The sequence below is a fragment of the Calidris pugnax genome, unplaced genomic scaffold, assembly GCF_001431845.1.
Source record: "Calidris pugnax isolate Ruff unplaced genomic scaffold, ASM143184v1 scaffold70, whole genome shotgun sequence".
In the NCBI taxonomy this organism is placed as follows: Eukaryota; Metazoa; Chordata; class Aves; order Charadriiformes; family Scolopacidae; genus Calidris; species Calidris pugnax.
The window spans coordinates 1,950,628-1,978,205 of record NW_015090862.1 but is presented as its reverse complement, the minus strand read 5'-3'; the positions used below and the strand labels follow the sequence as shown (position 1 = coordinate 1,978,205).

Here is a 27,578-nt window from a genome sequence, read left to right as displayed (position 1 = left end):
TGGTTGTCCTTTGTCTCGCAGTATCGGTGTTTTTGTGTGGGAAGGCTGCTGCTCAGTTGAGTTCTTCCCTGATTGCAGTTTCCTGGAGCCAAGGTGTGGTAGTGCTGCTGCTTCCTTTGGCAAAACAGGTTATTTTACTTTTGATTTTAGAGGGAGTACGCTTTACAGAGGAATAATGTGGAGAATGATTAAAAGGAAAGGAGTAATACAGGAAAATCTGTTTTCCCTAATGTTTCTTTATTGAAAAAAAATATTGATGACAAGAAGCCTAACTCTGTAGGTCCATCTGTTATCTTTAAAGTATCAAGGGTAAGCAAAGTTGTCAACCAGAAGCATATGGCAGTAGGGAACCACCCTTCAGAGAATTTTAAAATGATAAAATTGCCAAAACTAAAAATATACGCTTAGGTTTTAATATAACTTTTCAACTTCAAAAATTAGCTGCAGGACCCTGGGAGGTATGCTGCTTCTCAACAAAGAAGCAACGATTCTCAACAAAGTTCAACGATTAGAACAAATTTTTCTTTGTTGTTCAGAGGTGTTTTCCCCAAAGCAGCACTTAGAGAGAGACCCAGTTGCTGCGCAATCAACTGATTTATTACAGCTGGGGGTCAGGAGGAAGGTGCCGGACGCTTTGGGGAACTGAATAGCTTGATGAAGATACTGTGTCTAGGGGAGTGTCTCTGTTTGCTATGCTTTTTTAGAAAATTAATATAGTAACTCACACAGTACTCACACAGATAACTATTGAATTCTTAACAAGCGGCTGGAGAAAAAGGTAGGTACATTGAATTTAAAATATTCTGATGAACAAACAACAGGCTCTTGTTAATTCAAAGCAAGTGAAAATTGTTCTTTTTAAAAATGGATTCTGCGTTTCTACTAGTATAGCAAAATATAGAGCCTCCCTTTTCAGTTCCAGCTAGTAATATGTGCTTAGTGTTACATTATCTTCCTAATGGTGTATATATAGAGTATTGTCTTTTTCTTATTTGTGTTAGTTTTAGTGAGATTAATTTTTTGGAGGTATATAGTACTGGTTTCTGTCAATTCACATTAAATACCATTTCTGATTTGCTGTTTTTGCTGCAATTTGGTAATATAAAATTAAACAGAGAAAATGCTATGCGTAAGTTAATATCTTGTCAAAATTTAAGACATTTTCTATTGCTTTTGATGCTGTTTTCTAAGGTTCTTTGGCCTTAGTTCTTTTTGTTGGTAGTGTTGCCTCAGTTGGAGGAAAAGAGTTAGAAGGTAATTTTCTGCAGTCTGTAATAATGAGGCATCTCTCATCAAGCACGTTGTCTTAAAATGACTCAGAACTTGTCGTCAGCCCTGTTCGGAGTTGTTGCTGACCTTTCCAGAAAAGGAGAGTAAGTGAAGATACTGATACAGGAAGCTTGCTGGCGGCCACGTGACCCGCTAGTGATAGCAAAACATTGCAGAATAGGTTGGAGAGCGAGTTCTTAGTTCAGACTGCCAGTTGCTATTTTTATCATTATCTTGAGTTTCTGTGATTGGAAGAGCTGGAATTGTCCCGCTGACTGAGTGATATGTAGTGGTGAACTACTTTTTCCTCGCCTCTCCACAAAAACTCTCCCGATTGCAACAATAACTTCACAAGGTAACGTGGAGGCACTTCTGAATATTGTTATTTGGTATTGAATATTGTGTCATTCTATAATGGAGGGGTGTTGCATTTGACACTGGTATTTGGGAGCTGGCTTTACTGGAGTTAGGAAATAGATTAGAGGAGCATGTGCATCAGTCAATTAATCTCTTGGCCTAAATCAACTGCCCTTGAAGCTACCTGACAGAGTAGTTGTGGAGGCCTTGTAATGAGGGAAGACTTAAAAAAGCAGTAAGGGGAAGCACTGACAAGTGCATTGATCCAAATAGGAGCGGTTTTGCTCCAAATTAAAGAGTAATGGTGTATGTTCATTTTTATGTGTCTCTGGAATGTCTGTTATGTTACTGTTGTGTAGTTTGGAAGTCCGAGAGTTTAAGCACTCCTGTTTAGAAAATGGCATGCTTTCCCCTGAGTATTTAATCCGGTCAAGCGTGCTCTGTACAGTAAGTGATGCAGAAAGCAGCGTGCATTTTCTTTGAGGAGCTTTAAGACTGTCAAAAGAGAGCACAAAATGCCTTTTTGCAGATCCAGAGGCGGTTTGTTGTTGTTGTAATTGGGCATTTAAGAGGAGAGGAGATGTATATATAATGTAGAAATTGTACAGAAACTGAAAATGGCTTTTAATCAGTGCTGTCATGTGAATATACTGCATGCAGATGTCTGCTAATTCTAATTGGAGTGCAGTCTTTCCATGCACTTTAATTTCTGAAACTTCTGCTGAAGTTGGAAGCAGAGTAGCTGGAGGCATTGGCAAGACTGCAAAGTGTCACAGACTGAATCAGTTGAATTTGTATGGTGTGCCACACCTTCAGCACTGTTGTGCAAATCATGTAATTATGAAAAGTACTCTGGAACAGCTCAGATGTGGTATTTCTCAACAACTTTTCATAGAGTCATGAAACCACAGGGAGCCATGCCTCACCTAAGTGAGATTGCAATCTTCTAAGCACACCTGTGCAAGTCTGAAGAATTTTTCCAACTTTTTTTTTCTGTGTGGTTAAGGATTCATTAGTTCTCACTGGACTCATTGATCATTCAATGTAGAATTTGAAGTTCTTTCTTTAGAAGAGCAACTGCAGACAGATAGGATTGTGTCTGCTGAAACAGATACTTGGTGATTCATTTATTTTTTTTAAAGGGGAATTGTACTTCTGAAGTATGCTTAAAACGGTTGCTTTTCAGGTTGCTGCCAGTTGAATACATTTTTTTTCTTAACATAATTTTTTTAGATATTGAAGAGCAATTTTGGCTGTAAACTGGTATTTCCTGCTAAAGCTAAATATATTTGCCTGCCATCTGTTTCTTGCATTCTGATTTCTGTTGAATAAGAGCTGTAATTTCACATTTGGTCAGAAACATACATTGTGGCATTTGAAAATGACACTGGGACCATAGAAAGTACAGAGGAAAGCTATCACAAGGAAGCTATCACAAGGCCAGTGAACGATGATTATGGTGGAAATCCACATGCTGAATTAATGACATTTTTTCCATGTTTGAAGTAATTTACTACATTACTTAGTAAATTCGGTTCAGAATAACCTCAAATATCACTGGATGCTTTATTTATATGTGAGAGCCAATGTTTTGGGCCAAGTAGGAGAAATTTCAAGAACATGACTGTACTGGGTCAGACTGATTTTGATTTTGATGTTGTGGTTGTTTGTCCTCCTCCCCCCAGATCAGTCAGGGTTTTGTTTTTTTGTTTGTTTTTGTTTTTTCCCCTCAGTTAAATCAGTTACACTGTTCTCTTTTCATTGGGGTAGGTAACAGCATTCTGCCACACTGTGTTTTTTGGCATTGGACGGTAGCAGTCAGCGCCAAAAAAAATACACTGTAAAAGCTCAGGTACACAGACTTTAACTGTCTTGACTTTCCTTTTCATCTCAGCTTCTCATTAGTGTTTCTTCTCCATCTCCGTGAGTATTTCTCTCTCCTTTCGCTTTGTTCCTTTTTATTACTAGAGTTCGTCATTTCCTCTTTGCTTCCATTCTCACTAGAATACAGGAGGAGAAAGAACTCACTGAAACTGGAGAAGGGCAGATAGGACCTTCTTCCTATGAAAAACTGTTCAGCCAGCTGCATGTAGACTGGGGGTAAGCTTATGGGCAGTGTGTGGATCTAATGGTCTGTATGTGTGAGGGTTATTTGTCACACATCTGGAAAATGAATTTGGCCTGGAAATGATCAGATTTGGTCTGAAATGTAAATGACAAAATAAGTATGTAAAAAAACCTTACCTTTTCTTAATCAGTCACTATAATTTCAAAGTTTGGTAGTCTTTTGTCTGTTTCTCTGGGTCACTGAAATGCTGGAATGCTTGTTAGAACATATAAAGTCTGTAGAGTTACTATCTCGTTAAAGAGACAGCCAGGGAATGAGTTTAAGTAAAGCTTGTTAGATTTGGGGTTTTTTTTTTAGACTCAGTTCTGTTTTCCTTAAAACTGTTAATTTTTTTTCCCACTTGAATCAGTTACTGATATTTGAGCTAACCATGGGGGCAGTCGTTATCTTTGCGTGTGTGATAATAGTGCTTTGGAACTGATTCTATTAGAAGATGCAGTTTATTGAGGTGGGATAACGGTCTCAATTTCAGTCTCATAAACTAGAACTAATTCTCCTTTTAATTACGAAAAAGGGGAGTCCTTATTTTCAAATACTTGTTATGTTTTAGAAGTCAATAAACTGAAATGGATGGTGATTAATGTTTTCTAGTTGGTTTTTTTTTCCTTTTCAAAAATTTGTTTATACTCTCTCCTCAACAAAATTACAATCTGCCACAAAACTTGAAGGTTAGCTGAGGAAGGAGACTGCTTCAGAGGAAAGTAGTAGTCAGGCATTGAATACATTGCCTTTGTTTTGAAACTAGATCTAATCTTCATTACGATTTTGAAGATAAATTTTTACTGTTTCAAAGTATTTCATGATCTAACTAAAAGTCAGTGTTTTGAAATGACTTCTCAAAGTGTACCATGCGGTAAGGAGAGAGGATAGTCTGAGGCATTGTGGAAATGGGATATATAAGGCACACACAAGTGTGTAGGAGAGAGACTCCTGTGCATGGCAGACTCTTGATTTATCCACAGATTAGTGCAAATCTCATTACAGCTGGTTTAAATGTAAGCAGGATAATAATTTTCACTGCCTTTCCCAAGCCCTTCAAGACATGCAGGTGTGATCAGTGCATTATTCTTATTCCGTTTTTCTGATCGTTGCAACGTGCTAAGGCTGATAGAGTTAGACTAGTTAATTTTTTTGTCACATCTGTGTCTGAGGTTCACGGAGTGAAAGTTTCAGACCCAGTGTCTGGAATTAAATTAAGCTTGAGCCGTTTCTCATTTGATCAGTGCCTCTCGCTTCATATAGTAACCTGTCCGTGCTCTGCTTTCTGTTTTAACATTTGTTACCTAGGTAAAAAGTGGTTAAAGGCCATTAATTAAAATAATCCATGGAGGTTAGAAAGTGCAACGTAATCAGAAGTTTAGGCCTGAAAACTAGATTAGGCTTTTCCAATTTTTATTTTCAGATTATTGGAGAAAGCAGTTTTTACTGTGGAGTGAATTACAATAATAACTGATAAAATATTCATTGCTTTGTAGTGTCCTTGTTATGGGAGCAGTGTAAGATTTTGTGTCTTTAACAATTAATTTCCTTGATTATAAGAGGGTGTTTTAAACTGTACATGACACTTCTCATTCAGCAATCTGAACTGGTATGTCAAAACAGTCCTGTGGTGGTTGGGTGGTTTTTTCCCCCCTTTGGAATATCTTGCATAATTTTGGATCTTGTAAACGTAGTTATGAAATTTCTTTGATGGATTTTATTACCCATTTGAATCTAATCACAATACCCAAAGGCAGCCTGGCAAAATAAAGTAATTCTTCTGGGAGTTAGCCCCTCTGCACCCAGATTGCAAACAGACAGCTTTTTAACTTTAAAGTGTCATGCTACTATCAGGCTTGGAGATAGGAGGTCCTTATCAACACCAAGCCAGCAGATACTGTTTTTTCAAGTTAAATCATAGGTACATAATTTAGGATTCTTTGTGAACGTGAGCATCTGCTTGTCCATGTCAAGATACAGGTGAATTTTCTCAAGAGAGCCATAGTGCTTTTTAAAACTTCTTTGCGTCGTAAGTTCTTCATTTGGTGATATTTTTGTCCACTGAGAAATTGATTTCTTTCTTTTTTGTTCCCAGGGATGGTTAATAATGTGTCTTTTGCTTAGTGTTGGGAAAGTAGGAATGAAGTAGTGGGGACTACAAATGAGTAGATTAATTACTAGGTTTTTATAAAGAAAGCAAGAAGCCTTCTTGCTTCTTTTCTCCCTTTTCCCTCCTATTTCCAGCTTCAATGTTTTGACCTGAGTTCGATTGCTAACTGACTCAAGGAGATTCCTTTCCTTAAGCATTTAAAAATTACCTTACGTTGCTGGCTTTGCTGTGCTTTTTCTGGCTGCTGTCTAAAAATGAGTATTTGTGTGTCTGGCTCTAACATAAAGATTGAATAACTTTTTTTTTTCTACTGTAATGAGGAACAATATTGGTGAGGGCTAGAAATCAATTTTAAAATATATAAGTATAGATGTGTGTGCTTGTTTTTAAATTTGGAAAATAATTGGTTATCAAAGTAGTCAAATCACTAGAAATTATATTTTAGAATACAAAAGAGAAATAGATGCAATAACTTCTTAAAAATACTTTTGGCCATGATTGGTCAGCAAAATAAGCCCACTATTGATGTGTTTACTTCTTTGTCTCTCTTTTTTTTTTTTTCTTTTTAAAGTAATGCGTGTCTTCTCACTGTTGCTTTCAGGCAGGATGTGATTCATATGGTATATGCAGGAAGATCAACTGCTGGCATTTCTTGACCTAAAGTTTGACTTGACTTGTAGAAAGACTTAATTACCAAAAAATACGGCTCTACTATAGCCTGAGAGCTAAACATCTATGTGTGTGACTGGTAGTGCTAAGTGACCTCATTTCTTTATCATAACAAAAGAAGCAGCACAGCATGCTCTATGTCTTTTTCTATATTGCTGCTATAGGTGATCTGACTTTGGGTTTGCACCTTCTCCCCCCACCCCTCAGTCTGTTTAACCACTTCCTCAAGAACTGACATGTCTGTTTGCACTGCTTGAAAGAAGTTTTCCTTACCTACCTGTCCGCTTTTCCACTACTGGATTAAGAATATAGGCAGATTAACAAGCATGCATTTTTTAACTTCCAAGTTTTTCAATGTGGAATTCTGATTGTGTAATCAAAATACCAAACTGTAAGCTAATGTGGTTGAGCCTAACCAGGGAGGTGAATTACATGCAGATGAAGCTATCACATTGTTCTCTGACAAATGTTCTTCGATGTTAGGAATGTGTTGGGGACTTCAATGACCTATTTATTCTATGAAAAATTGTTCACCTACCTGTGTTTTACATTCTTACTTAGTTTTTGTTTAGTATGTCTGAATTATATATGGGTTTCCATTGTAATAGAGTGATTCACTGTAACCATCTGTGAAATTTCTTAAATGAGACTGAGCAATGCTTTTATTTAGTGACAGAAGAGGAAACCATGCGTACTGTTATGCATGAGCACAAATAGTTGATTTCATAAGTTCTCTCACTATTGCAAAATGACTTATTATTTGTTTTCTCACTGAAAACTTAATCTTTTTGGTTTTGGCTGAAAGATAATAGCAGAAGAAATAACTTTTTTTTTTCCATAGATGTAAGGTGAGGGTAGCTTGTTTCTTTCTTTCTTTAAATGTTCTTCAGAGTGCATTTGAATGTGATTTGAGTCAGGGTAAGACTTGATACTGCTGAGATTTCTATTAATTGTGCATCTCTTTGTTACGAGGGTATGAAACACTGAAAGAATGGTTAACATTTTTGTATTGTTAGTAATGCTTACCAGGAAACTTGCTTCTTTTTAAATACTCTTGCTTTGATTTAAATGTAATTTAAATTTCATTTTTTTCTTATCTTTTTCTCTAGTATGTCAGTGTTATCTGATTTTTAAAACAAAACATTTTAAATAATATAATCAAAAACCATTTCCCCTTCTGTCTGCTTTCGTTTTGACTAGAATGCTTTTTTCTAAAATAGGTAATAAAGCTGTCTAACAAATGAAACTTATTTAAAATATTGTTAAATAGAGTATTTATTTTTCTAATATCAGTTTAGAACAAGTTTAGTCCATTTATGAACTTCTTGTAATGGGGCTGAAGGTAGGATAGAAAGAAGGCTTTTTGTGAAATGAAATTTGAAAACAAATGGTAATACTCTTTAAACCTAAACAGTAAAACATCTGGCTTGTAAGTAAGGTGTAGAACATGTGTCTAGTTTTCAAAGCCCATAACGTTCCTTTTTCCTGCATTCTCTTTCTAGAGTGGGGCTTTAGCCTACTCAAAGGTTTAAAAATACTATCTTGTAACATTTACTTCCTTTTTTCAGTTGTCTGGTTTTCATTACACTCACTCATCTGGAATTGACTAGTTTTTAAAGTTCTTAAAATATAGAGCAGATACTTTTACCACACCACATGTGTATACAGTTAAACACACCACTCCCCACCTTCTCTTCACCAAAACCCCCCCAACCCCAAAACAAAAAAAACAACCCCAAACAAAAAAGATCACCCCACTAATCAGAAACCATAGATGTTTAGCTCAGTATTTAAGTTCTGGAAATTATTCCTAGATTATAAAACAATGTTAACATTCTGCTTGGATTTAGTGTGCTTCTATGTATGTTAACGTCTGTTCTGTCTTATGATTTTACCAACATGTTAAGTTGAGATACTCATTTCAGTATTTTTGATTCCTCCTGAATGTAAACAGACAATAGTCAGATAACAAAGCTTGCATGTATGCTTGCAGAAATTGCCTTTTTAAATGCACAAAAGAATGCAAAGTCTAAAACTGGGAACATGACCCATTGTGTTAATACATGTGTAGTTAGTATTAAGTAACTTATATTGCCTGTTCGGAATTTTTACATGGTGCCCTTAAAAATACTGACTTGCCTTGGAGGATATATTTTAAGCCTGCTTTGATTCAGCTAATAAAGTATTTTTTTCAGTTCCAGAGTGTCCAATTCTGCACATATCTAGATGTCCTGCAGTCTTGACTGATGTTCTGTGCTGAGTAAGACTTCTAATTTTTGCCCTGAGAAGCTGTTTTATTGTATGTGCTGGTTTATAACCAAGTTTATGGGAGAGAAGGAAAGAGTGCACATGGCTCTATAATGTTGTGATTTGGACAGTTCATTGTAAGCGGAAAATCTTTGGTTCCGCTCGCAATTCTAACAATTAAGCGTTCCATCTGGTGAATTTTGCATGTAGACTGCATGGATATTCATTGCTGCAGAAAGTGGAGCCTAGATAAAAGCCATAAGTGCTAGGCTTGGTGAAGGTCACACTCTGTCTTCCTTTGTCTCACTGTCCCCCTGAAAACATGGGGAAGTGGGAGGTGCCATATTTTAACAGAAGAAAGTATCAGTCTTCCCTCTGCACTTGGGAGTAGTCTGGAAGGAAGATCTCCTGGGGTAGGAGGTGTGTACATTACACCTGAGGCATTTGCATCTTGAATGAATGGGTACTGGCGTGGAGAAAACTCCTCAGCTGATTTATTCAGTCTTTGAATAAAAATACTTGAGAAGACTGCATCCAGGGGGTGTTCCAGAGCTGTAAATTCCAGTGGGGGACAGAGCCTTTTTGCAACCCCAGCATGTAAGCCCAGATGAGAGGCATCCAACATGTTTGTCTCCTTGCTATTTCTCATAGACTAATAACTTCAGCAATTCACTGCTTAGAACACGGGCTTTCTCAGATGCCTGATACTTCTTGGTATTGCATATGGGAAGTTTGAGGTGTCACCGTAAAAGTTTTGTGGAGAGTGCTGAGTTTTGGGATGTCTTACCCTTGCCTGCAAGTAAAACGACATAAAGGACTAAGGCATTAGGGCTAGTAGGCACAGTTCTCATCTATGCTGATAAAATTCTTCTGGTAAATTAGTCAACCTCTCATGCTCCCTTTTCTAGTCTGTAAATAGGAAGTGGGCTCTCCAAGAAATACTCTGAATCCCATGACTGAAAAACTTCCCATTTGAGATGTTACTTCTGAAGGGGTTTGCATAATTTTGGTTCAATGTTTGTGTGGAGTTTTGTATTCCCACCACTTGGGATTGCTTTTTGGGATTTCCTGCTGCCAAAGCTTAATTAAGCAGGGAACTGAGGGATTGTTAGGTAAAATCAAGTTAAATGTATGGGAAAGGAAAAGTAAGTATTTCTCTTGAGTACTTTAATGGTATTCTTGGTTTGGTTTTTTTTTTTGAGATACATATATGTGTATGTGTACCCACATGCATACATACAGCAAGTGTATACATCACGCAAACAGTATGCTATACGTATGTAGCATATATATGTATTTGTCACCAAGTGCTTCTGTGTGTGGGGTGGTTTGCTCAGCATAGGATCAGTACATCAGAGTGGCCACAACAATGTAAATATTGCTCCTTGTGCAGATGCTGAGTGGAGTAACAGTTTAGCTTCTATCAGTATAGCTGACATATTATGTCAACATAAACTGAACCAAAAAAAGGCCACTTAAGCCAAAGATGTTTCTGTGCAGGTCATTATGTTATTGTAGTTTAACCATATAATTATACAAGTAAGGCAGCAACGTTGGTACAGCTCCTTTTGAGAACAAAGTCCAGGCTGTTTCGGAAAGGCCATGGAGACTATCGGAAATGGTTTAATGACCCTAATCTTGTTTCCATTCAATGTGCTCTTAACAGAAGGACCAAAATATTGCTCTTATTGTGCTGATGTTTTGTGGCCTTTTCTTTAGTGATGTAATTACGGATTATTTTAAAACTTGGATGTAAGCACAGTTGTGTAGTAGCTCTGGCCTCAGGTCACTTGTGCTCCTGTGACTGGTGAAGTCCCCAGTTTGCATTCATCACGTGGCTGCGCTGCTGCCAGAGCTCCGGTGACACTCTATCTTGCAGGTTTCTCAATTTGGCAGCTTTACAGAATCTGCTTCCTGTTTGTCTCCTCCTCTTCCTGCTGCTTTTTTCTTTTGCCAGTTTCTCAATTATGCAGTGTGCTATTTAAACAAAACTATTAGTTTCACGGGTTGTTTGTATACTTTTACATAGTTGTAACTTCCCTGCAGTGGAAATCTGCAGCTTTTGTTCTGTAAGGAAAACAGTGTTTGCCAGGACAGTTCATGTTTCACAAGACTGCACTTAGAGTCAGCTTTCAATAAGGAAAAAAAAGGTCAAGATTCAGAAGTACATATTTGAGTGATCATGAGAGTAAGATGGGGTGGGGGCCCTGCAACGAGAATGCCAAACTGATTAGCCATATCTTACTCATTCTACTTGGCGTAACTTGATGAACGTTACTTATCAGGATGGTTTACAGAAAGTGGAAGCTGGAGGGGGAGAGACATCTCTGAATGTTCCTATAATTATGTGTGAGTCTGTATGTAGTGGTGTTTGATTGTTTGCTCTCTTGGGGGTGGATTGATACTCTTCATTTACTGAGGACTTTGTAGGCTGTATAACAAACGAGTATTCAGATTTCACTTAAGTCATTCGGTAAAAGTATTTCCCTTTCCAATTACATGACAAAAAATTATGTTTCTAAGCTTTTGAATAAGCTGGTATTGGTGTAAAATGGCAAATGGCTTACTGCTTCAGACAACATTGTGGCACTGGAGGTTTGCTTTCCCTTTTCTTTTGACATGGTAGTATCATCTTTGCCTGACCACCTGAAGCTATTCTAAAAATATAGCAAAGTGAGGCAGTTGATAAGCATTGCAGTAGCCACTTTAGTTCAAGCTGAGAAAGCAGCCAGTGTTGCTTAACCTGTACAATACTAAATAAGGTGTAACAAACACAGGTAATTAAGGCTTTTTTAATATGGTTAAGATGTTTCTTGAACATAAATTTATTCCAATCCTTCTCTTTTTTCCAATAGCACTAAAAAAACCCAAACCCCAAGTCCCTATTCGAATACTGGTTATTGAGGGAAGACATATATACCTGTACAAATGGGTTTGCGAGTCTTTCCTCACGATTCCGTGTGTAACAGTCTGACTTGAAAGTCTTGAACACCCGAGTCTCTTTTAAGGGCGGAGTTCCAGGGTGATGCAACTTGCTTTGGATTCACAAGGGATTTGCTATTGGTCTGTCTGTCTTGTTTCTGATCTACTTTTAAGCCTGGTGCCTTCATGTTAGTACCAGGTCTAAAAGGAACATGCACTTTATTTGCATATGAAGCCAAACTGTCTACCTTGAGTTTAGATTTTAAGCAGTTCAGGGCAGTGACTGCACTTTTGCTGTGCATTCCATGGTGCCTGTCTTGTCAGAGTCCTGACTAATGCCTGAAGCTCCCGGCCTAATCTAATTTATTAATAGTAAGTATCAGACAGTAACTGCTTCAAGATCTGAATTGAGGAATACCTGGAGAGCCAAGCTTTAATGCAGGTGTCTATTGAGCCAACCTCAGAGAAATACAGAATGCAATCTTCAGCAACCTTTAAAAACAAAAAAATCAGTTGTGTAATCCTCTTAGAACAGAGCAACTGTAGGTCACAAATTTGATACTGGCTTCTGTGTTTAATCTCAGTGGGAGCCACTTCCATGTTATTTGAGTTCTTTGTGGGAGGAGATGTTTGTGCAGAAGATAAACTACGCATTTATGCTGTGATGCAATTGGAGCAAAGTTCTTCCTAAAAGTTAAGGCAAACAAATGAGCCATCTTTTCCTCTTCGCCGATATGAAAAATGGAACATTTTAGTGAAGGCTGTTTTTTTGGCATTGTGCGGAGTTGGTGGACTTGTTTGCTGGCTTTGTGCAGAACACTTAAACCTCGTGTGAACTCTGCAGAGTGAGCACTACGTCAGTACAATTTAACCCTTGACAAGCAAGCGGTGCTGATGTTTAAAATACCTGAATGTGAAATTCTAATTGTCTGGTATATGGTGGAAAGTTAGAATAATGGTTTGCATCGTAATGCTTAGACCTACTGTTTGAGAACCAGTTCTGTCCACAGATGATAACATAGTAAAAGCAAAAATGTTATTTCAAAGTGGGAGATTTCTTCTGAGATTTTAATGCTAGGAAGACTGTTTCATGTTCCTGGCAAGGACAGTGTAGGGTAGTGGTTTGTTCAAGCAGCACTTAATCTATGTTTGAGTGCATGAATGGTTTTGGCTTCTGTTTCCTTCTGGTTAATTTTTTACCTTTCAGTTTGTATAATTCAGGAAAATAAGATTGTATCAGGTTAGACTGGTGGTGCATTTGTCCTGTTTTTAACTGGTGATGGTTATTTAAGGTCTTTCTCTTCTGTTTGCTAGTGGCAAAAGTTGGTTTTCTCGATAACATTTTGGTCAAATTAGACAAACTTCTTCCACTTTTCTAACTTGAAATGTACACCAGAACAGCTCTACCTGGCTGTCTTCCATCTGTTCCAAGATTACCATCGCAGTTGTGGGAACCCATCAACTTTAGAAATAGGAGAATTTGTTTTTGGAAAACCAAAACGGTAAAGCTGACACGTGAGAAAATGTGTTTCTCAAGTAAAGTAATAATTGCAGCTGCTGAAGAAAAGAATTCTGGAGTCTTTAGTAAAGTGTTTAAAGTTACTTCAAATAGTACTTCTGTGGAATGTGCTTTTTTCCATTTAGTTTCAAACATTCCTTGGATTGGGCCTGTGACTGAAATACATCAACTATTTATAAAAATTAATTCAAATCCAGAAAATAATTCTTCAAGAAGCAGTGTTAGGTAGCTTATTTTTCCATCTGATTTAAATAAAAAAGGCAAAATCTAATGACGGAAAAGTATATTAGCTCTTCTGAACAGCTAAGCTAGTCACTTCTCTCCATCAAAATTGATCCCCTCCTTGCTTTTTCTTTTTAACTAGCATTTAATTTGATAAAGAAACTTCTTTCACTTTTGTTAGCTTAGTCTTCTCTGATAGTCTTTGATTTCAGCGGTGTGATATGAACCACAGTTTGTAGCTTGGTGAACCTATTTTTGAGTTTTGCTAAAAGTCCTGAATTAGCCTGCTTGCGTGATCCTACCCTGGAGCAGCTTCTGTGCACGGTTGAGATGCCCCACTTCCTTTTTTCTAAGGTGTGACTCCAGACAGGGAAGGCTGTTCTCAAGCTTTTCTACAATAAATAACAATCTAAATAATTTATATGTATGCTAGGATTTAATCATCTTCTCTTTGTCCCTTCTTCCCCTGGGACTCACAGACACTTGTGTTTCTGATGTCTTATTTTTCCTCTGTGACTCTTTTGACTGGCTGCTGCAAGAAGCAATTATTTCTGGCATGTAGAAAAATTAGGTGGCATCATACCCTTTTGTATTTTGGGGATAATTGAAGTCTTTTTATTGTTGTTTTCTGCCCTTGCAGAAGTGCACTTAGCAATAAATTTTTCTTTTCTCATCATATTAGTTGGATATTTAAAAGTGTAATGCTATATCTTTGAATTCTGTGGTAATGCATAGTTGTTAACGACTTTACTTTGTTCAAATTTCAGTGATGTATATTGTGGCATTCCTCCTTCAGTGACATGGTCGAAATGGGAATTCCTCTCAAAATTTGAGGGTTCACTTATTTAGTTGTAGTTCCAAAATTGCTATTGTTTATAAAGATGCATATACTTTTTCTTGATTTGACTACTGGAAATTTTGCTCTGCTATCTTGTTTTACTGTGTTCTGACTACATGGGTTATTTATTGAGATTTTATTTCTAATCTGAATTGTCAGGCTTTGAAACTAAGGTAGGAGTTGGAATATCCTGGGATGGTGTTTCATCATTTTCTAGTATCTGCTGGTTTTTTCCCTTTTAGCCCTTTAGCTTAAAAACATCCATGTTTATTTAGTTTTAAGCTTTCTAGACTTAGAAGACAGCTAAAAAATTAGATAACGTCCTCTGGTGTCTTGAATGGATTGCAAAGCACAGCACTGTGTTCATTTTAACCTTTCAGCTTCTTGTGTGTGACTGAAAGGGTAAAATCTTTATGGATCAAGCACTTACAGCATAGGAATACATATTGTATAAATGGTGTGTATTACCATGCATTGCACAGCACTTTATTCTGTGTGTTTCTTATCAGATTGCCCAGCTTTCTTGCAATATTTTATTTACAATGGCTTCCTGTATAACTAGTTTTATGAAACAGAAGTGAAGTGCTGTGGCTCTTTTCCCTGTGTACGGTGTATTGCCTTATTAAAGCTCAAAAGAAAGGTGTTTAAACTTTACCAGTGTTTTTGCTACTTCTGCTTCTGTTATTTCTGTATTGTATTACATCCACATGAGGTCTACTTTATTTTGAAATGCAAACAAAAAAAAGTTTAAATTTTTCATGGAAAGTAACAGGTAAATGTGTAGCCTGAGACTAAAACCCAAGCCAGAAGGCAGCCAATGTGCTTTAGTGTGAATAGCTCTTCAGTCTGTTAGATTAGTCCCTAATACAGGTTAGTAAACAGGACTGGCTATTTTATATAACTGTGCTGCTAAGCTGGAGTCAGCAGAGCTATTGCTAGTGCTCAGGATGTGTTATACAACTGTAATATCAGAGCCAATTCATTTAACACTTCTTTTATTTTAAATCTTTTATAGTGTGCCGGTCAAATAAAAGTCCCTGGGTCTGTCTGACGTGCTCGAGTGTCCATTGTGGAAGGTGGGTACAAAGTGTTAGTGTGCAGATCTTTTAATCAGACCTTTATCTTTCTCCTGTGTTGCTGAGGCAGTTCATTCAAAATTTTCCTTAATGCCTTATAATTCTCTGAAATAAATTCTTCATGATCTCATTTAACATTTTATGTTTATACTGAACACCCTTCTTTGCTACCTTATAAGAATGAGAGGTTATACTCAGCATCTTTTTTCTTTGGGGGGGGAGGGGGTAAGTGTGCAATGAATGTGATGGCTGCACTCAAAAAGTGGCTGCAGAACTGCTAGTTCAGTTGATTATTGTGAAGTTCCATTCTGTAAATGCTGTTTCTATTGCAATAAGGCTAAATGAATAAGAATTCTTGGAAATGACAAGTCCAAAGTTGGCACAGCTTATTTTAAGAAAAAGAGCAACTGTCCAGCTTAGACAGAAAATGCCTTAAATGTACTGTAATGTGGTTTTGGAACAGTTATTGCCATAACATATGAGGACTAGCTACCATCAGAATTCCTTCAAAGTACACCTGTTTTTTGTCTGAATAAGTTGAAGTACACCAGAATAATTTGTAGAGGAGTGATACAGTCAATACTGTTATTTATATGTCAGGATAATTGCAGAAAATTTGCTGCTGTAAAAATGTTAGAGATGCACATATTAATGAGAATGCGGTTAGTATTGACATTGAAACAGTATCCGAGATGTGAACGTGTTTTCATCTGTAGGGTAGCATCTGTGCTGGTGTTCTTTTATTCTGGAAAAGCATCACTAAACTTAGTGACTTTGTCTTTTAAAGTGGATTCAGTTAGCTCTAGGTTTTGGTTTTTTGATCTGGATAGCAGTAAGTGCCACAATTTTAACAATGTCTCTTATTCAGAGTTTTCAACGCAAATGCATTTTTTCCCTTTTTTTCCTCTTTTAATTTATTAATTTATTTTATAAATTTTAATTGGTGAGAGCTAAGAGAGAGGGAGCTACTTCATGTTATGTGATTGTGTGAAATGAAGAGTTTGGAGTTATTTGGAGTATAAATTTTAATTGGTGAGAGCTAAGAGAGGGGGAGCTACTTCATGTTCTGTGATGGTGTGAAATGAAGCGTTTGGAGTATTTTATTTGTTACCAATTTTCAAAAAAATATTATTACTGTCCTCATATGACCTTTCTTGTGTGCATTTACTAGACATCAAGTCATTATTTTTGCAGTTTATTTTGACTTTTAAACTGCTCCTATCCTTAGAATGGGAAATAATTGGATGAGAAGAATGCAATGCTCTTGTAACGGGAGCACTTCTGATCATGAAAGCACACAGCATATTTTTCTGTTCAGATAATGTTTGAAATAAAGGAAGAGAAATAAAGCTTTTCAGTTCTTCACTTGAAGTACATCATCCAAGTTAGTCATTGGGAACATTAATGACCATGCTACAGCAGCAGAGCGCTTCTGGTGGGAACATGGCTTCCAGTACCTAAAAGGGTCCTACAGGAGAGATGGGGATGGACTCTTTATCCATAGTGGAGCGACAGGATGAGGGGGAAGGGTTTTAAACTGAAAGAGGAGAGATTTAGATTAGATACTAGGAAGAAATTCTTTACTGTGAGGATGGGGAGAGACTGGAACTGGTTGCCCAGAGAAGCTGTGGATGCCCCATCCCTGGAGGTGTTTGAGGCCAGGCTGGATGGGACTTTGAGCAACTGGTCTGGTGGGAGGTGTCCCTGCCCATGGCAGAGTGGTTGGAACTCGATGATCTTTAAGGTCCCTTCCAACCCTAACCACTCTATGATTCTGTGATTTACAAACCTCTCATTTGCACCATTAGGCAGCAAACAAACTCCTGCGAGCACAACTGTCTCTCATTGGGGTTAGGACGTAATTGCTGCAGCCAGCATAGCCATGTTGGTCACCCCGTGGCCTCTGTGCCTTAACGAGCACAGCTGCATTAGCAGAATTGTTGACACCTGCATGTGAGAGCAAGTGTAGGATACTAAGACTTTCCTGTGGAGCTTGTCCAATTCCTATCAATTAGCATTACAGAGTTCAACAGGCAAGGAATAAGGGAGGAGGGACTTCACCTGAGGTTTGGCCATACACTTCTAAGTGCTAATGATTTTCAGCTGATATGTAGGGATCTTGCACTTTTTAAATTAAAGATATTATCTAGATAACAAATGTTGAGAGTGAAAATGCTTATTGTGTCAGCAAAAGAGCTGTAGGATTTTAGATTTCTTTTTCGGTTGTGTGACCCCAAGCCCTAGAACCTTTTAAATTCATGAGCTTTATAAAACACAGAATGTTCGAATATTAAATGGTGCTGCAGAATGGGAAAGCTTAAAATGGATGTGCTTTCATATGGGAGTCAGCACACTGTTAAAGTAATCACAAACATGATCAGTGCTGGGTGGAGAAAAAAGTAGAGCTGTAAGAAAAGTATATGGGAAAGCAATATGGAGAACTAACCACATTAAAAGTATGGGAAAAGGGAGCTAATTATGTTCTCAGTTTTGAAGGTGCATCAGTCTGTTCAGGGCCCAGATCCTGGGGTTTGGTACAAGGATGTCAGTTTAGGTTGCTATGAAGAAGATGGAGAGATTAATTTGGACAATGTGGGAGAGTAAAGGGGTAAAAGGTTAAAAAATTTAACCAATATTTTCACACAGGTGAATGGCCTATTTTAATGCCTTTATAAATATTGGATGCTCATTAGGCTGCTTTTTTCTTCTTATTTTCAGTGAATGTTGGTTAAGCAACTGTTTAAAAGTATAAGACTTCTTTTTGTTTTCCATTTTTTTTTAGATATGTGAATGGCCATGCAAAAAAGCATTATGAAGACGCACAGATTCCTATGACCAATCATAAGAAAACAGAAAAACAAGAGAAAGTTCAGCATACTGTGTGTATGGATTGCAGTAGTTACAGTACATACTGGTAAGGGTTTAAACACTGTAATGCAACAACTTTTTACATACAAGAAGGTGAAAACTTTAGACTCTTGTGAATCATTATATTACATATATTTTTGAGAACTTCATCTCTTGATTTCCAGAACTGGCTGTTATAAAAAATTTATGAAATTACCTTCTGCTTTTGCATGTGTGTTGTAGCACTGGTTGTGGCTAAAATCCTGCATTTCAAATGACTTAGCAGAAACTTTTAAAAATAAATGCTATTTATGTTGTTTGGAGTTGCTTTTGTTTGCTCTGGGGTATGTTAAGACCCGAACCTTTTAATTGCAAAAGCTGCTCCTTGGTTGTAGTTACTTCTTCCATAAAATTGGCAAGCCTTTCATGTATCATTTATTTGTCATAGTGTCGGAAAGTAAAGTAATACACTGTAGTTCCTGCCCAGGAACGTGAACTTGAGGTGTGTATGTTTGTGTTTTGTTTGGGGTTTTGTCCCCAATATTAATTTTTTTCTTCACTCTGAAAGAAAGGCTTCTTTCTTTTGGAGATTTGATGCAACTTGTACAAGTTTGGATAAGTGATGGATCCTGTTGGGAAGCAGCATCAACTCTCTGGCAAGATTAAGCAGAAAAATCACAAAAAGCAGCATCAACTCTCTGGCAAGATTAAGCGGCAAAATCACAAAAGTGATTCTTCTGTCAGAAGAATAGCCTGGGCTGATTTATTCTATCAGTTTCTTAGAGTAAGATATGAGAACTGTTTAGGGAGATTTGATAATTCTGCTGGTAATATTGGGTTCCCTGGTTCCTCAGAGAGCAAAGACTACAAGACTATTGAAAGCAATGCTTATGTGCATTCAGCATCTTCCATCCTCTTCAGCTCTAAGCGGTTCCTCAGAGAGCAAAGACTACAAGACTACTGAAAGCAATGCTTATGTGCATTCAGCGTCTTCCATCCTCTTCAGCCCTAAAAAGACTGTTGCCAGCTGCTTCCCCGTTTCCTGTTAGCTTCATGGTTTCCCATGAATGTCGTTACTTGGGAGTTGTGGCCGTGCAGGATTTGGACAGTGCAAATCTCAGGAAAATACGTGTTATGGTCCTGTAAAATTGCTAGCTATATAGCTCCACTGATGGGTATTTTGTTCAAATAATCAGGTATCTCTTGTGTACTTCTTCAGGGAAAAATCTGTTTGCTGAAGTTTGGGTATCGAGTTTTATGAGGAAGACTTTTATAACAAGTACTTTTATCATCACTGCTAAATGGTCTTACTTGAAGAGATTTTGTTTGGAGCAAGTGAAAAATTATGTAGATGGTACGTATGCCAGCTGCTTCCCCGTTTCCTGTTAGCTCCATGGTTTCCCATGAACATCGTTACTTGGGAATTGTGGCCGTGCAGGATTTGGACAGTGCAAATCTCAGGAAAATACGTGTTATGGTCCTGTAAAATTGCTAGCTATATAGCTCCACTGATGGGTATTTTGTTCAAATAATCAGGTATCTCTTGTGTACTTCTTCAGGGAAAAATCTGTTTGCTGAAGTTTGGGTATCGAGTTTTATGAGGAAGACTTTTATAACAAGTACTTTTATCATCACTGCTAAATGGTCTTACTTGAAGAGATTTTGTTTGGAGCAAGTGAAAAATTATGTAGATGGTACGTACAGCAATGATAAAAGCTGTATGGATGTTCACACATAGAAGAGTACAGCAATGATAAAAGCTGTATGGATGTTAACACATAGAAGGTTTGAGTAGCTTTGTCATGTATGGGGATTTTGCTTCTGTTTGTATTATATTTAAATGACCAGCAGTTTTATCTGCTTCTGTGTGAAAATATTAGAAAACAACATTTTTTCTTAAGTGATACATATGCACAAGCTTCCAGAATTGGAACAGCCGTGGGAAGCTAATTCCACTTTCCTGATTAATGCTGTTAACAACAGAGTTCTAAGTTGTGGCTTTTTGTTTGAAGTATGACTTGTCTTCTAGTCGCTGTGAAGGTGGTAATGTGCGGAGGAATTTTAGCAGGGTGTTTGAAGTCTTGATTATATCTCCATTTACTGTGACAAACAGCATGCCTAACTTGCTGAGGCTTGATGAGTTATAGAGCAAGTCAGAGCACCCTGTATGGGCACTGCAAAATGGTAACATGTATGGTGTGGAGTAGGGGATCTATAACTGAAACAAAATCTGCTTGTGAGGAGGAGCGGGTAGGCACATACTGAGGAAGCTCACTGGTGTTTCACAGCATATTTGTGGTAGGACAGAGGAGAAGCAGTTTGGCATGTGATGTCTTTTCTGCTGTAATCGAAGTAGAAGGCTGAGTCATCTATGGATGAACTGGAACTAATTGTAGAGAGCTTTGCCTTGGGGAGTTCCTGTTCTGTATAATTCACTAGCAAATTACTACTCTCCTGTGCTAACGTGAAGCTGAACAAGTTTCAAAAGCAGTGTATCTTTGCTTTCATTTAGGGTATGTCAGGTTTTTAACCACCTGATAATCAGAAAAAAGATACCTGGATTTGTTATTGCACCCAGTTTTTTCAGTGGGAATGAACTTAGCTGTGTAAAGGTAAAGCAGAGAGCATTCAGACCAACTTCTGCCCCTTTATTTCAGACAACACCGTAGGGACTGGTATAAAATAGTGCTTGCCAGCTAAAGCAAATAGTTGGGTGAATTTGAGTCATAACTAGTTACTGTGGAGATTGAATTTTGAAATGTTATTTGTTAGCTTCTTCAGTGTAGACGTGACTCCAGTAGACAGTGCCATGTTTATGCAATGATGTTTCTTTTAAGAGAACTTTTATTTAAAAATGAATATGTTATGCTAGCAATGTGGGCAGCTTCACTGATTGGAAAGTCAAGAAAATACCATCTGAAGACTTAACTGAATTTCACTTCTGCTGTAAAAATAATGGAGATGTTTTGATACAGTGCTGGCTTTCATGTTTTTATTTGCAGTTTTGTTTACTGCACAGAGTTGAATACTCTTGTTCCATTTTTATCCTATGGATCCCAATTTACTGTGTTCCCCAGCTTGCATGACAGTAGCAGTGAACAGTTCTATATGGGCTCTTCTCTAAGCAGAGGGTGTTTAATCCTTTGCTTTTCTTTGGCCATGTCATAAACTTCCATGCAGTCATGAGAGCGTGGTCCAGGGTTTGCCTTAGCTTTTCTTTCAGTCCAAAGGGAAGGAATACTATGTGACTGTTGAAGCCACCACAGGTGTATCAAATTTTGTTTCTAGTTCACGTGCAATCTTGCTGTAAACCAAAACTAGATCAAGCAGTCTCCTGTAATTCCATTTCAGCACAGAAGTCTAGATTATGTTCTCTTTTACGTCATTGGAAACTTTCAACAGCTTTGAAAGAAAAATGTTTCTGTTCTGGAGAGATGGTGGTTGATTTCTATTTTTTCAATCTGAGACAAGTATTTTATTGTATTTATGATTTTTTTTTTTTTATTTCAAATGTTTTGAAAAATACAGGCATGTATGAGGTAGCAGTAAGTGTTGGGCAACTAGGGGTTTGCTTTCCAGAGGGTTTTGATCTTTCTTCTATGTCATCCTATTTGCCTGTTCAGTCTTCACAATGGAAAAATTGAGGGAATGTTAATCTTTTATTTTTTATGAGAGCATGATTTTCTTCTTGATTCTTTGTTCACTTTTGAGACAGTAGATGCAATACTAAATCTTCAACTGAATTATGTTTGACACTAAGCACTGAGAAAAACAGACTCCTAAATTCTGCTTTTTGGAGGTAGTCAGTGTTTCAGAAGCACAAAGAGTTTACTAGAAGTACAGATCTTTTTTGTTTTTCGAGCCATATACAATGCTTTCTGTGGCTGTGTTAGTGGTTGTTTCTCTGTGCATTAGAAGTAAAATGATATGTGTAAGAAGCCTGCTTTCAGAAATAGGTTTCCTGAAAGAAGACTCTTGTAAACTTGTTTTCTCTGTGCTAGTCCACAGACAGTAGGTGAGCACAGAGGAAGAAAGGCTGCCCTGTTTATGTATTTGCATAATACGTTTCCTGTGTTCATTTAATCCCAGACAGAACTTGCAGGTCAGATTTCTCACCCATTAGCCTTCTTGTTATCTCTTAAAGGCACATGGCTGTGCTAATGTGTTCCTGCCTTTCCCCAGGGCTGGTCTGAAAATAACTAAGTGCCAAGGACTTTAAATAATTGTTTTTTAGTCTTTCTTTTTGTGATGGTGGTTTTATTTAAAAAACAGACTTACTCTGCTAGCACATGAGCATCCAAAAATGAGATTGCTTAGGATCATTATTTTGCATTCTGTAGCCAATGAACATTAAAGAAGGTAAAAAGCCCTTTATCAAGACGGTAAAACTTGAGTTCTTAGTTTAGTCATATAAGGTGTTAGCACAACTAAGGAAACTTGGATTTTTCTTAGTTTTTCTTGTCCTGTAATTCTTCAAAATCCAATCAGGGCTTCATGGCAGGAAGGTCTGTAACCTGCTGAAACAGCCAGCACTAAGCACAAGTGTTCCCCAGAGCGGTGCGTACATTCGCTGGCTTCCTGCCAGTTCAGCAGCAAAGGAGGCCAGAAAAGACCAGGCCTTGGAGGTAGAGCAGGTGCTAAAAATAGAAAGTGTATAGAGAGGAAAATATTGTGCTAATCCATATAAGGGACCCTCTCTGAAGTATTGAATTTGTTCTGTATAATTGCTGTTAGAAGCATATTGTAGAACTGCTGTATGCAAAAAGGGGTATTGGTAATTTGTGACAATCCTAAAGATCACAAATTAAATGCTTTGAATGTCGGCTTCACTTACAGGAAGTTATCTCTTGGCAGTTTACCTTTAAGGTGTGTGGACTTAACAAATTTCAAAGTATTAAAGCATAAACTACTTCTTGTGCTGTTTACTTTGTTTATTCAGAATAGATTGGTGAATCCTCAGTGTTGCAAGGGAGGTGGTTTAAAAAAACCTGCCCATTACAAAGAGAAATAGAAGAAGCTTGTCTTGTTTATAAGTGAATCTTAAAATTATTTTTCCGCTGTTGAAAGGACCCCAACATTTAATGATGTATTTTGTTTTGTTCCTCCATCTTGGGTAAAGTGCTAACTTGCAATTTTATGTAAAGATGCGACTGGAATGTGAGATCAGACTAAAAATAAGGTTAACACAATCTTTAGGGCATGGGAGCACTTATTAAATCGTCTTTGAGCAGTAAGTTGGCTTAGAGGCTCTCAGTAGCTCGCATCTGCTGCGGTTCCCCCTTTATAAACGTCAGTGGCTGCAGGCCGGGGGTAGCAGTGTCACTGTGCCTCTGTCTGGGGCTGTGGGGATATTGGTGTTAACGAGGAGGTGGACTGTGCCGTATCCACCTGCACCATATTTACCTCTCGCCAAAGCTGGCCTGGGTAGTTTGCTCTGATGGTTGTCCTTGAGGTGTGGTGTCCTGTGACAGTGGCAAATGCAGGAACGTTTCATTAGGTAATTGTAGGTGCCTGAGTAGGACTGAACAGTACTACGCAAACCATGGCTGAAATAAAAGCACACTTGCAAACTAGCTAGGTCTGTGGCAGTCTTAAAAAAACCCCAGCCTTGGTAATGGCTATCTTAATAATTTCTAGATCTTGCGTAAGTCTCCCTTGTCTGCTGTGTTCTGTGTTTGGAAATCTTGAGAGTTGTATTAATCTCTCTCTGCAGAGGCAAAAATGAACAGAGAGGCTGGAAAGACTGGTAGTACAGACTCCTTTTGGTGGCAAGGGCTTTTACTTTCTCAATTCTATAGTCTCTTCAAGAATTCAGTGTTTGAACACTAGCAATACTGTTGCCTTTGAACTACATCACAGATTTATGCAATAAAAAATGTTGTAAATTCCAGTTGTGCCTGAAGGCAATAGCTTCATAAATTTAGGAAACACGGATCTGCTCCAGCAGAGGAGTAACCTGAGACGATAAGGATGTATTTCGTGTTTGAGTCAGCCCTGTGCCAAAGAGAAAGGAGAGAAATAGCTATGGTTCTGATACTAACCATATCCACAGTAAGTTAGTTTTCTTCACAGGAAGCGTTCGGGTGCCTGCCAGAATCTGAAGCTGCAGCCTGACGCTTCACAGTAAGGGCCAACAAACACTCTCAGAGCTGAGCTACCCTTGTGGGATGTGGGGGGAGGGAAGTTGTGACAAGTCTCTGCTCCCTTTTTGTCACAGTGCTCTCAAAATAGCTGGTGCAAGTGGTGTTAAGTCTTTTCTTATCTTCCCATTTCTCATGCCAGAATATGGGTTATCTAGTTCTTGAGCTGGCTCTTGGCAGGCCCTGCAAGAGTACCGGCGTGTCCCCACTCCGGCAAGGCTGCCACTCTGCTGACGGCCTGTTTCGAGAGGAACTCGAGGAAACTGCACAGAATTCTTGGTTTACCAACCTGCAGGTGTGGGTTCTGTGGGGCTGGGCTTCCTTACTGACTGCAGCATTCCTCTCTCTTGGTTTTAAGGGATTTTTGTTTTTCCCTTCCCATTTCTGCTACCCCACCCCTGTACACAGGCCTTGTCTTTCCTTTGTAAATAGAAGAAAGAGCATGGATAAGAGGGTCCACATCACTCCGGGACCTCTCTTCCACCTTTTTGTGAGGGCAAGAAATGCAAAGGATTTAAAATACAGCAAAGCAGCAGCGGTATTCTCCTTGTGACAGTTTGCTTTTGCTCTCCTTTCATTTCTTCAAACCAGCATGTGCACTGTGGATTTACACATACACAGGATAATAGTGAAATAAGGTGTGGGCTTATTTTCAGCATTCCCTGAAAGACCCTCATCGCCCCTCTCTAGAAATGGTCTCTAACCTTTGCCTTTGTGCACTATATGAGGTGTTACAGGCCCACAGTTTGTATATTAAATTATGATGAACATTCCTGGGAAATGTGAGATCTTTGTAAAACATTATAGGATTGTAGGCTTTTCTAACCCTTGCTCCTGCTGAGAGGCTATTTTGATTTGGCTTCACTTTACATTTGTTTTGAGGCAGGGGGGGGGGGGGGATCAGTTTCTCTCTTTTTCAGCTCAGTTACTTACTTTTGCGCAGTTACCCTGAAAAAGCTCAAAATATGGGCTTAAGCATTATAATACAAGTTTCTGTATTTAAAAAAACTATATGAGAGCCTGAGTGATATTTGCGGTTAAAGCACGAGGTGTGACTTGCCACAGACTTCTGATGTGACTTTGGATAAATTACATAATCTCTTAGTTCATTTTCCCTGGTCTTTTTTCTGTAGCAGAAACTTCTACATTATGTGTGTATCTGTCCAGCAGCTCAGGTTTTAATGATAGCTTTACAGTATTAAAATAATTTGATCTATGCAATATATTAGTAAAAACTTTGTGTTCTGTTTACTTGATGTCAGTTGATCTTTTCTGATAAATCTTCTATGGATTGTCTACTAATATTGACTACTACACCGTATGTCTGAGTTCTTGTTGAACTGGAGTTCTGCACTGGACAAGCAGTACATCGTGCTTCTGATTTCCAACAAGGAACTGATCTAGAAGGAAAAACATGTAGTAAGATACTGCCTGTACCTTCTCTTGCTAGAGGGTAGTTTTCAGAGGGAACCAAACTCTGTATGTAGGTGTTGTGCTTCCCTGCCACCCTAGTAATCTTCCACTGAGTCACTTCAGTGCTTCCCACACGTAGCCTTGCCTGACAGTTTTGGAATACTTCATTGAAATCATGTGCACATTCTCATAAATGTTTTTCTTGCAGTTATCGCTGTGATGATTTTGTAGTGAATGATACCAAGCTGGGCCTGGTACAGAAGGTCAGAGAGCACCTACAGAACTTGGAAAAGTAAGTAGTTTGTTTACAGCCACACTGCTTTGGGTGGACTTGTATCATTTAAGTGATATTTCTGTTTTATATGTATATATGTATTTAATATATATATTTTGGTCCTTCTATGTGTGTGATGCTGTGTGTGTTTAAATATCCTTTTCATCACTGAGAAGCAGAAGTGCAGAACAAATGAATTTGTTTCTTAAAAGGTGAATCTTGTGGAAGCAGTGCATGGTGATACAGGAATTTAGATATCTATTAACTTTCTTGCTACCTACCCAATAATTACTGTCTTTTTCCATATAAATGGGTGATAATTTCCAGAACAGAAAGATAGTTTTTCAAAACCAGAATAAGTTTCTGGAGCAGAGAAGCTGAAGCGAAAATGCAGGTGGAAATAGTCTTCATATTAATTGCTTAGTTTGGTTTCCAAAGGGTTAAGAAGGGTTATGAACTTGGAATTGTACAGAAGAGACATGTTTTTCCTCTGCCTTTACCTGGCACTGTTCCCCTGAAAAGTAGATACTAGGATGGTTGTGATGCAGATGCTGTGGCCAGTGCTGGGGAGCAAAAATTGCTTGGAAATCTTACACAATCCTAAGTAGAAGTACGTGTGCGCACAGTGCTTCCAAATGGGTTTGAATGCCCCAGACTTGAAGCAGGACTCCTGCTAAGAAATTGCTCTGATTTTTGGGAAGTCTCTGGATCCTCCCCAAGTTAAGTGTGTCACTTAATCTGTCAGTAATATTAACATTTTCATTATTTTCCATTTTCTTTTTGATGGGTTTCTCAGGTATGTAATGGGATGTAGAGATGTTTAAGCACAATCAGAAGTGCACGTTATTATTTCAGAAATGTCCAGATCTAATTCTTTGGGAGGTGTAAATGATGCTGTGGAGTCTTCCATTGTGTGTAATGACAGTTTTTGAATGTTTGGAGGACTTTTTGATTTAAAAAAATGGAAAAAAAACCCCAAACAACTCAACAAAAAACCCTCCCAAAACCTAAAATCTGGAACAAGTTATGGTTTTGCTGTTAGATGAGAGAGAAGTCATAAACTGTTAGAATTGAAGGGCCAGTAATTTCCAGTGATGTGGAAAAGAATAACTAATTGTTCTTGTAACTTTTTGTTAGTATTGCACAAATGTTATAACTCCATGTATTTTTATTTTGGTAAGAAAATTCAGCTATAATACGTAAGTGCTAGCACTCGAGATATTTTTGATTTTTGGTAACTTGACTTTGTCCTGATTTTTTGAAGTTGTCTTTCTACAGGCTTAGATGATTCTTCCGACAGAAGTATTTTTATGAAAAATTCTGTATTAAACAGTCCTTTGATTAAGGAAAAAGATCATTTTTTGAAGTTGTCTTTCTACAGGCTTAGATGATTCTTCCGACAGAAGTATTTTTATGAAAAATTCTGTATTAAACAGTCCTTTGATTAAGGAATAATTTAGGTGAAAAGCAGCATGCTAATAAGACCACTCTTCAGGGTGCATACTGTAGCATGCATAACTTAATGCAATTAACTTGGACATCAGTGTTGAAAACAGGATGTGTGTCTG

At 37.9% G+C, this 27,578-nt stretch overlaps 1 protein-coding gene across 4 annotated transcripts in view; it reads left to right on the top strand.

The window, feature by feature from the left end:
- Positions 1 to 27,578, top strand: part of USP3 (ubiquitin specific peptidase 3) — an 89,075-nt gene that overhangs the window by 43,692 nt on the left and 17,805 nt on the right. For 3 of the 4 annotated variants that reach the window (XM_014944433.1, XM_014944431.1, XM_014944432.1), the window contains exons 2-4: positions 15,276 to 15,336; positions 18,119 to 18,250; positions 25,945 to 26,028. In XM_014944433.1, coding sequence (XP_014799919.1) covers positions 18,168 to 18,250; positions 25,945 to 26,028 — 167 coding nt within the window. In that variant the 5' untranslated portion in view covers positions 15,276 to 15,336; positions 18,119 to 18,167. Of the gene's footprint in view, positions 1 to 758; positions 779 to 15,275; positions 15,337 to 18,118; positions 18,251 to 25,944; positions 26,029 to 27,578 lie in introns of those variants that run through there. The other variant, XM_014944434.1, reaches the window with a different exon arrangement.